Source organism: Oryza brachyantha, chromosome 4 (assembly GCF_000231095.2).
Source record: "Oryza brachyantha chromosome 4, ObraRS2, whole genome shotgun sequence".
Lineage (NCBI taxonomy): Eukaryota > Viridiplantae > Streptophyta > Magnoliopsida > Poales > Poaceae > Oryza > Oryza brachyantha.
This window is the reverse complement of record NC_023166.2, coordinates 4507309-4518508: the sequence shown is the minus strand read 5'-3', so window position 1 is coordinate 4518508 and position 11200 is coordinate 4507309. Positions and strand designations below refer to the sequence as shown.

At 51.0% G+C, this 11200-nt stretch overlaps 1 protein-coding gene across 1 annotated transcript; it reads left to right on the top strand.

The window, feature by feature from the left end:
• Positions 1-7633: 7633 nt before the first annotated feature.
• On the top strand, positions 7634-10498 carry LOC102701324 (sedoheptulose-1,7-bisphosphatase, chloroplastic). Its single transcript, XM_006664749.3, has 8 exons — positions 7634-7948; positions 8089-8223; positions 8366-8551; positions 8653-8734; positions 9157-9378; positions 9452-9552; positions 9641-9712; positions 10042-10498. Exons 1-8 carry the CDS (start codon positions 7850-7852, stop codon positions 10321-10323), a joined length of 1179 nt encoding a protein of 392 aa, XP_006664812.2. The 5' UTR covers positions 7634-7849; the 3' UTR covers positions 10324-10498.
• The last annotated feature ends 702 nt before the right edge of the window (positions 10499-11200 follow it).

Below are 11200 nucleotides of genomic sequence, written 5' to 3'. Positions count from 1 at the left end.
GCTTCGGACGGAGAGGGGGAACGTGGCGGCGGGGCAGAGGCACGGGGATTTTATAGGGTGGCGGCGCCGGCTAGGGCGGAGCGGCCGGTGGAGACCGAGTCGACGACGTGGCGAACTTTGGCGGCGGTTGCGGTGGCGGCGCGGCGGACGGAGGAGTCGAGGCAGAGGCGAACTCGGCCGGCGCCCGGGTTCGGTCGCTGACAGGCGGGGCCCGCCTGTCAGTGGCGCAAGGAAGGAGGGAAGCAAGGCAAACTTCGCCGCGAGCGCGGGCGCGGACTGGCGAAGCTGGGCTGGCGGCTCGGGGCAGCTGGGCCGAGCGGCAGCCCGGGAGGGAGGCGGCGCGCGCGGGAGAGGCCGGCTCGGCTGGGCCGGCCGAGGGGGAAGATGGGCCGGTCGGCTGGGCCGGGCGAGGGGGAAGATGGGCCGGCTCGGCTGGGCCGGCCCGGGAAGGTGGAGAGGAAAAAGAAAAAGGAAAAAGAAAAGGAGGGGAGGAAAATTGGACTTCGGCCCAATTTGAGAAGGAAGGGAAAAAGAAAGGAAAAAGGAGGGAAAAAGGAAAACCCCATTTTTGCCGAGTTTTAAATTAATTTGTTTGGCCAAATTTTATACTTCTGCAATTTGAGTTTAAATCCTGTTAATTGATTTGGAACCTCGATTTAATTGAATTAATTCCTTTTAGAGGGATTTTTCCTGAGTTAATTAAGCCAATTGTTATTTACGAATTTCTTTTTACGATTTTAGGCTTGGGATAAAACTCCGGGCGTGACAAATCCACCCTCCTTAACAGAATCTCGTCCCCGAGATTCGGAGAAGCTGTTAAAGAGGTGCAGATAAGCAGCCTAGAGTTGGCAGAACTTACCTGGAACAAACTCGGGTGCGACTTGAGTTTCCTTGGCTGAGACTTGGTTGACTTGGGCCTGCATGATTCCTGGTTTGTTGCATCTTGGCTGTGGACATTCCTTGGCGAAGTGACCCGGTTTGTTGCAGTTGAATCAAACCCCTGGCTTCTGAGCTGGTGTTGTCTGGCTTGGCGGTGGCAGTGCTGATAAGGACTACAATTGTCCTCCATTGTTGTCGTTGTCATGGGGATTGTAGTTGCTTGGGTTGAAAGGTCGGTGTTGACGAACGATCAGTGTCGAAGACCCCTGTTGTTGTCCAAAGTGCAAACGTGGCTTCTGGTTCTTTCCTGTGTTGACTTGTTCCGCTTTTCTCTTGCAATCCATCTGGTTGCACTGGTCCTCCTGGCAGATTGCTTTGTCTACTAACTTCTCAAAGTCCGTAAAATCTCTTGAGATCAACTGTTTGGTTAGGTCATCATCCAATCCTTCAAGAAACTTCTCTTGTCTTTCAGCATCGGTGCGCACATCTTCCGGGGCATATCGTGCAAGGCGGTTGAACTCATGGAGATACTTTGTAACCGTCATGTCCCCTTGTTGTAGATCATGAAACTCACGCTACTTCTGTGCCACTATTCCATCTGGCACATGGGCTTTCTGAAAACTGTTGCAGAACTCGTCCCAAGTGATATCTGTAGTGGCAGTCCGAGTAGCCAAAAGGTTATCCCACCAAGTGGAGGCGGGTCCCATCAATTGGTGAGTCGCGAAAGCGACCTTCTCTTGATCACTGCACTCCAAAAGATTCAGCTTCTTTTCGATTGCATGTAGCCAGTCATTCGCTTCCATCGGGTTGGTTGTGCTTGCAAACGTCGGTGGTCGAACTCGAAGAAACTCTGATAACTTTGACTGTGCTGGCGGTGGTCCTTGGTGTTGATTCTGTTGCTGATTCATCAAAAGCTGCATCATCTGTTGGTGTTGTTGTTGCATCTGTTGCATCATCATTGTCATCATCTGAGCCTGATTGGCTAGAACTTGGGCAATCGCCGAGTCCTCTTGTTGCGGTGGTGGTGATCCATTGCGTGAACCTTCACGGTTTTCTTGACTTCCAGTTGCTCCAATGTTATTGCGGTTACCTTTCCTTGTGTTCACCATCTTCAGAGCAGAAGGAGAAAACAAAGGCAGAGGAGAAAACTAAGCAAAGGGCTTAATAATTCGACTGAAATTTTCTGATCTTGATTAAAACACTTATAAGAGCACTCAACTCCTGGTGGTACGACCATAACACCACTACTCGTTATGGTGAACTGCTAACCCCAAAACAACCTACACACACAAAAACTACCAAGCAACGACTAAAAGACGATGCTAGGGTAACGTCTATGGCTCGAAACGGCTGCGACGACTGAAAAAGCACAGCTTGACTCTTGAACGACTTGTCTTCATCTTGAGACTGACGCTTGCAGTAGCGCAGACCTGACTCTTCACCCCTGGAAGAACTTGACTCTTCGGCCTTGACACTTGATCGGAAGGAGTTGCTGGCGACTTCTACGATGAAGGTACGGGCTCGTCGATGGGATGACACACATATAGAGAGATCAAGGTATGAGAAGCAAGTATGCTCACTAAATTTTCAAAACCAAAAGACTCGACACCTTTTCCTTTGAAACGACTCAAATTTTGCAAAACCTAATGCATATGACAGAAGGCTCCTAGGGTTTACATTTGGCTCATCCTACGGTCAAGATTGGCTCTGATACCAACTTGTCATGCCCATAAATTTACACCAAATTTCTGAACAATAGCATGTATTAAATCTCGGTCCAGGCATCAGCGCGAGTACACACTATGACAAATTAATACACAGTTCCACATCTTAAAAACAAATAAAAACAATTATCTATCGAAATGCAGCGGAAAAAGAAAAACAAGACTAGACCATCTAATCTTCAGCTTCAGCTAGCGATGACGGCTCCACACCACAGGCATTCTCGACGGCGGACAGAACCTCACATCAACCTTCGGAACAACCTTCTTCTGACACAGGCTCTGGCTCTTTCTCTGGTGGGGGAAAAATTAAGCAAGGCTGAGTACAAACCACCGTACTCAACAAGTAACACCCAAGAGAGGGAGAATAATGAATGCAATAGGGTATCAAGGATAGGCTCAGGTTAAATTGCACAAGCTGCAGTAATTTAGCAAAACAGAAGATAAAAAAATAGACTGAAATAAAAGTAAAGTAACATTTAAAATAATCATCCACTGTTCAACGTTACGCCACGTTGCAACAGGCCCTAACCACTGTCCAGCGTTACTCCACACTGCAACAGGGTCAACCCTCTGTCCAACGTTAAACCACGTTGCGACAGACCCAAACCACTGCCAACGTTACACCACGTTGCGCAGGGTCAAACCAGTTCCAAGATTAATAAAATTATTAAAGGGGTTCAACTAATCCCAGTGAGTCTGTTAGTTCGCCCAATAACCGCGGGCACGGCTATTCGAATAGTTTTACTCTGCAGAGGTGTACAACTTTACCCACAAGACATGGCTGCCAAGCATGTTACCATGCCCCAATGTATCACCACGATACCTCAGTACGGAAACCATGATAAGACCTTTCACCTAACCCTCCCTAGACAATCGCACCACACTTCAAGTTTCACCCCCTCCTTTACACCAAGTCGGGCAGTCCCCTCTTGTGCCTTGGTAGATCCGGAAGCAGCAGAGGCTTTCGTTACACAACGATTTCCCGTCCATACTCCATCACGCCTACCCTTGCCTCGGTACGTCGAATAGGGACAAGCTAGATTACGAGTCTCACCGTTGCCCATTCTGCCTTGTGGTTAGTACGTGTAAGACCTTCAGGGTTTCCTGAGAACCGGTCCTTAATTGCCATGGGTGCGACTCTTAAAACCATGCACCCACAGCCCACCATAAGCAATATTTTAGTTGTTTACTCCACATCGGGAGATTAATAATGATTACAACCATTAAAGGTCTATCAAAGTGTAACAGTAATTAAATGATAATTGGTGAGCTAGTTGAACTAGGCATAGCTAAGCGTTGACTAACCCTAATTCTAGTCAAATTAACCCTGGGATGACAATAATAATGAGTGGGAATCAACGGATATAAAGGTAAATGCCCAATAGATAAGTAAAGTAAATACCTTTGAATACAACGCATGTTTGAATGTAAAAGCGGGATTTTATAATCATAGGTTCAATATGATCAAAGAAGGGTGCCGGGGAGGAGAGTGGAAAGAGGAGATCAGTCGACTGACGGGTGGGCCCCGACTGGCAGAAAGAGAAAACAGAGAGGGAAAGGGGACGATGCACTCGGCTTCGGCTGGAGGGAGAGGGCGGCTGAGCGGCGGCGGTCGGCAACCAGCGACGGCGGCGGGGTCCGGCGATGTCGGCCGACGGCGATGGAGAAGGTGGTGACCGCGATGACCGACGGTGCGAGGGCGTCGACGTCGGCGACATCGACCGGCGACCATCGGCGCGAGGCGACGGGCGGCGGCGCACGGCGAGGCAGGGGTCACGGTGAGCGGAGGGGTGGCAGCGACGGAGAAGGTAGTGATGGGCGAAGGGACGGTGAAGAGAACGGCGACGACGAGTCGGCGTGGAGGAGGCGGAGACGGCGACGAGGTGGCGCGGCTCGGAGCGGCGACGAGCAGCGGGAGGGAGAGACGATGACGGACACCGGCAGCGGAGGCTTGGCGACCGTGCGACGACGGTGACAAAGGGCGGAGAGAAAGAGGAGAGGGGAGACCGGGGTGGCGCCGAGCATGGCCGGGGAGAGGAGGAGGAGCAGCGCGCGACGACGGCTTGGCGGCGTGGCACGTGCACGGGGAGGCAGAGGAGGATGGAGGGAGGGGGAAACTGTGGCGACGACGGCCGATGCGACGAGATCGATCGGCGCCGGGCGACGGTGGCGCGGCGGCTCTGCGGAGCGGCGGCGCAAGCGGGTGCGGCCAGAGGAGCTAGACGGGAGCACGAGGGAGGAGTGAGGTGGCGTCGGCCAAGCAGCGACGCAGCTTGGCGGCCGAGCGGCGGACGCGACCGGAGCGGCGGCGCGCGACGACGGTGCAACCCGAGCAGTGGCGCACGGCGGTGACGGCGAACGGCATGACAACGACGGCATGACGGCAACGACGTCGGGCGGCGACCCGGCAGCGGCGGCGCGTGGCTCCTGGCGCTTACCGATGGCACGGGGAGGTCGGCAGCGGCGGCGAAGAGGGAAGGAAGAGGGAGAGAGGAGTGGAGAGCTCACCAGCAGCGACGGAGACGGCGGCGCGTCGGCGAGGGCGAGGCGGAGGTGGGGACGTGGACGAGCGGCGGCTTGCGACGTTCGGTGGCGAGATCGGTCGACGGCGTCGAGACGACGGGGCACGGCGGCGGGAGGAACGACGAGGGCGGCGACGATGCTCGGGTGCACACCGGTAGCGACGGAGGCCGGCGGGAGGTCAGCGAGGTAGAGGTGGCGGTGGTGACGCGGGTGGGCGGCGACGTCCGACGGCCGACGAGGAGATCGGCGGCTGACGGCGACGAAGGGAAGCTTCGGACGGAGAGGGGGAAAGTGGCGGCGGGGCAGAGGCACGGGGATTTTATAGGGTGGCGGCGCCGGCTAGGGCGGAGCGGCCGGTGGAGACCGAGTCGACGACGCAGCGAACTCCGCGGCAGCGGTTGCGGTGGCGGCGCGGCGAACGGAGGAGTCGGGGCGGAGGCGGACTTGGCCGGCGCCCGGGTTCGGTCGCTGACTGGCGGGGCCCGCCTGTTAGTGGCGCAAGGAAGGAGGGAGGCGAGGCGGACTTCGCCGCGAGCTCGGGCGCGGACTGGCGAAGCTGGGCTGGCGGCTCGGGGCAGCTGGGCCGAGCGGCGGCCCGGGAGGGAGGCGGCGCGCGCGGGAGAGGCCGGCTCGGCTGGGCCGGCCGAGGGGGAAGATTGGCCGGTCGGCTGGGCCAGGCGAGGGGGAAGATGGGCCGGCTCGGCTGGGCCGGCCCGGGAAGGAGGAGAGGAAAAAGAAAAAAGAAAAAGAAAAGGAGGGGAGGAAAATTGGACTTCGGCCCAATTTGAGAAGGAAGGGAAAAAGAAAGGAAAAAGGAGGGAAAAAGGAAAACCCTATTTTTGCCGAGTTTTAAATTAATTTGTTTGGCCAAATTTTATACTTCTGCAATTTGAGTTTAAATCCTGTTAATTGATTTGGAACCTCGATTTAATTGAATTAATTCCTTTTAGAGGGATTTTTCCTGACTTAATTAAGCCAATTGTTATTTACGAATTTCTTTTTACGATTTTAGGCTTGGGATAAAACTCCGGGCGTGACATCTAATCACTAGAACTCGCGCCCGCCACTGGTGAGCTCGTTCCTATGTTATTCATCCGTAATTGAGTTGTGTCTGTCTTATTAGTGCTTGTGTTTTTTGATTCACATGCAGGGATTAGTCTTCTCGGCGAGGTCAATCGGGTTTCGATGGTTGTGTCAAGTATCCGGTAAATCCATAGTTATCCATAGTTATCTTCATGTAACGGAGATCGCATACCCCGTTGGTATCATTTTTAATGGTTTTATCAAGTATGAGCTTTTATGATAAAGGTTTTAACGAGGAAACCATATAATATAAACATCAATAAAAGGTCATTGCTATATTTTCCTCTAATATTTTCTTAATATTGATCTTTTTCATCCAACACAATATGAATCAAAGGACATAGAAATAAATTAATCACATTGTTTTATACTCCACATTTTCGGCAATTATTGTATTTTCCCTCTTTTTTATTCCCACTACCCAATATTTTCATACTCCTATATTTTTCTTTTTTTTTCTAATCTCTTGCATTCTCGGCTTTTAATTTTTCAGTTTTTCTGCCTGCATGCCACATGTCGCTCGTGCACGCCTGCTTGCTCTTGTGCCCCACGGTTGGCCGCATGCAGTGGTGGAACTAGGCCTATGGCAGCTATGGCTGGAGCCCTAGGCCTAGTTCCATAATCCCTTTAATATCATATAAATTTACCATATAAAATTTAAAAATAGTTAATACTATATTAGCTTAACCCTACTCCTTAAACTTTTCTGGTACCGCCCCTGGCCGCCTATGACCGCGCGTGCCTCATACGGCTGCACCCGCCACGTGCTCCTATACCCCCACTGCACTCCACGGCATAAGACTACCACTCTAGTTGTTCAAACTTCATGGGCTGCTCGTGCCGCTCGAGGTACACATAGCCCACTTTCTGTGCATGGGCCTATCCGGTACATAATGGCATGACCAGATACTTGGGCAGCGCATACGCATGTTGGCTTGCATGGCACAACCCGCTATAGGACCTGTGCCTAAAGGGTCATGCCTAGCAAGGCTGTGGGACATGCCAGTCCGGCCAACCCATTTGGCCATGATTATCTACATTAGGTATTAAACTTTATAATATTTGTTAAGAAAAAGATCCAATAAACTAACACTTCAAAAAAAAGGTATGTTTTATTTCAAATAATATTTAACTTGTTAGACGTGTCTGACTTGTGGGCCCAAGTGTCGGGTGCTTCGCATGCGTACTCTGGTCGGCCAGTCGGTGTACAAGCCCAGTAGAGCCTCGTCGTTCAAATGGACCGGACGCACGGTCCTGATGCTAAGAACGAACCCAAGAGTTTGCGCTTGATAGGTTCTTCTGAACTTCTGATCAGACCTGAGCGGTTGAGCGATCCTGCTCGGAGGGCCACACAAACCACGGATGGTCGTGGTGCACCCCCGACGCTCTATCTTCTCCAGTGCCACATGTCTTCACCACGTCGAACGACTTATCTGGTCCAGTCATGCGTCGGCCCAAATCCACGGCCCGCGGTTTGGGGCAGCCGCGGCAGCTTGCTTGGCAGCGTAAAAACGTATACTTTACAACTTGTACACTCACACACAAGCTGCTAGCCAAGCTCAGCAGCTGCCTGTACCCCTCCTTCCCTAGCCAGTGAATCGTGTCGTCCGGCGCCGCCGCACCTGCGAATTTGGCCGACCATGGAGACGGTGGCGGCGGCCGGCTACGCCCGCGGGGCGGCGACGCGCTCCCCCGCGTGCTGCGCCGCCATGTCCTTCTCGCAGTCCTACAGGGCCAAGGTATGGAAACGGCCGGTCTCACTTGCCGCCGGAGCTAGCTTCAGTGATGACAGAAGCAGCAAGCCAAGTGTGCGTGTTGCGAGTTACAAACGGCGCCGAGTGTATAACCTGCTGTACGTGTGTTTGCAATGCCGCGGCAGGCTGCCAGGCCACCGAGCACATTCTACGGCGAGTCGCTGCGGGTTAACACGGCGAGGCCGTTCCTCCCGGGGAGGCAGTCCAAGGCGGCGAGCCGGGCGGCGCTCAACACCCGGTGCGAGATCGGGGACAGCCTGGTGCGTACGTGTACATGCCCGGTGCTCTGTGTGTGTGTGGATGTGGTGTGCCAGGAAGAGTTCGTGGCATGGACATACCACAGGTCCAGATGTCATGCCATGTCATGCGGAAGCTTACGCTGCTCTGATTGTGTGATGCCAGGAAGAGTTCCTGACGAAGGCAACGCCGGACAAGAACCTCATCAGGCTGCTCATCTGCATGGGGGAGGCGATGAGGACGATCTCGTTCAAGGTCAGGACCGCGTCGTGCGGCGGCACCGCCTGCGTCAACTCGTTCGGCGACGAGCAGCTCGCCGTCGATATGCTCGCCGACAAGCTCCTCTTCGAGGTGGAACAGTGGTTATTCGTTGAACCGCGCGACGCGTACACGTCGCATCGCATCATATATGCTTTGGCACTAATAACATTATCATGTATCACTGCACGTAGGCTTTGGAATACTCTCATGTCTGCAAGTATGCATGCTCCGAGGAGGTCCCTGAGCTGCAAGACATGGGTGGCCCAGTCGATGGTAATCCATTTCTTCTCCCCCCGCGCATCAACCAGAAAGTAGTACATTTTCTGTGCAGATACTATTTACTAGTCTGTTGCAATTGATCACAATTCCAATATTGTATTGCGTCGTTAGTATTCACTACAACATTACTGAATTATATTGTAGATGCAAGATTCTATCCTTGATGCAGAGAAACGGGAGAACTTATTAAATCACCACCTTACCCAAGTTTGAGCACTCTGCACTCTGGTTTTATCTTGCTAGGGCACTTCAATTATGCAAAAATAATAAGTGCATGCGCATGTGTGTATTTTTGCAAGGATAGGCAAATATGTGTTTAACTGATGTTACATCTTACAATACACGTAAATGACACCAAAACTTAGCCTCCTATGATTCATGTCATCTGAATTATCTGTCTTACTGTCATATGGCAGGTGGTTTCAGTGTAGCATTCGACCCTCTTGATGGTTCCAGCATTGTCGACACAAACTTCACAGTTGGAACCATATTTGGAGTCTGGCCTGGTGACAAGCTGACAGGCGTCACTGGTGGAGACCAAGTTGCTGCTGCCATGGGCATCTATGGCCCTCGAACGACTTACATTATCGCTCTCAAGGACTGTCCTGGAACTCATGAATTCCTCCTTCTTGATGAAGGTTTGCTCGACATTCTAACCATTGGAAACTACCAAGTTACTACATGTATTCAGAATTCGAATGAATGTTGCAGGTAAATGGCAGCATGTCAAGGACACCACAACCATTGGAGAGGGGAAAATGTTCTCTCCTGGTAACCTGAGGGCTACATTTGATAACCCTGAATATGACAAGGTACTCCCTTGGTTGATTGTTTTCATAATATTTATCAAGCAGTGGTTACTTTTCGTGGGATTAAGGACAGAAAAATGTACCTTCTCAGCTCATCAACTACTATGTCAAGGAGAAGTACACACTGCGTTACACTGGAGGAATGGTTCCTGATGTCAACCAGGTATTTATCAGGAAATCTGTAACCACCCCAAATATTGTGTGAAACCAAAAATGACCCTGTTTACTATAACAAGAATGGCTAATACTTAACTATGGACATTCACATGATCCAGTTCTCATGCTAAACTATATCTCTATCAGTAATTAATATAAAATTAGTACAGCATAAATACTTTTGGGAACAAGTCTTCTGTCATTGATCTATAACAACACCTGAATTAATCAAGACTATACCGTGGCCTGCATAGAATGCAGATAAGGTTCAGGAAATGCAGAATGCTGAATACTGTTGGATGCATACATTCGGTTCATGGATCTTTTATGATGCAGATCATAGTAAAGGAGAAGGGCATCTTCACCAACGTGACATCTCCCACAGCCAAGGCCAAGCTGAGGCTTCTGTTCGAGGTGGCGCCGTTGGGCTTCTTGATAGAGAAAGCCGGCGGGTACAGCAGCGACGGCAAACAGTCGGTGCTGGACAAGGTGATCAACAACCTCGACGAGCGGACCCAGGTGGCCTACGGGTCGAAGAACGAGATCATCCGGTTCGAGGAGACTCTCTACGGCTCGTCGAGGCTCACCGCCGGCGCCGCCGTGGGCGCCGCCGCTTAATCTTTTGCTGCAACGCGACACAGTGTCGCAGGCCTGAAAAACACTGAAACTGCAGTCGTTTTCAGACTCCCATCTTGTGGCGCACATTGGTATATAGTTGCAGTGTTTCTCTTTTTTGTGTAAAAGTTCCATATAAAGGTTAATGGAGACTTCTATTTTGCCGATAAGCAGAACACTTTTTTCGCGGTTAAACCTCCGAAAAGGGATGGGAGCTCCTGCAATTCAATGTTGAAAGAAGAAAGTTGATACAATTTATAAGAAAAACCGAATTCAAAAACCTTACAAGCTAACCATGCAGACTAATAACTATTGAACGTAAGATTAGAGGTCTAACAAGAGGAACTAAAAAAATGACACCTTTCAGAAGGAAGCACCGACAAAACGACGACATTATTCGATCCAAAATAAATCTAAGGTTTTCATCCATAGAGATCCCTTGAGGCAGTACAGAACCTGGTAGCAATGCCTTCAAGAAGGTAAACGGTGCCAGAAGGCATCGCCTCTTCTAGGATTGGCAGTCCAAGTGAGGCTATCACCTCCGGGTCCTTTCTAGCCATACCTATAGGGATACGGGTAGGCTACAATAGCATAAAAAAAATTTCCTAGCATGTAAATCATATCTACCAGTCATAGACTGGTGCCACTCACTTGTTTTTTAGTGTTTTAAACCGTGTTTAAACTGCTACAAGTGTCTAAGCTTACATTAAGACGGGTGCATCTATTGTGAAAATACATGAATTTTAACTAATTTTTTTTTGGATCGGGTGCCTGGAAACCCATCTTTCATCAACTAGCCCCGTCCCTACTAAAAGCCAACTCTAACTCTTGAACTCATTGGTCCACATACATCAGCATTACTAGTGCCAATAGCTCACTT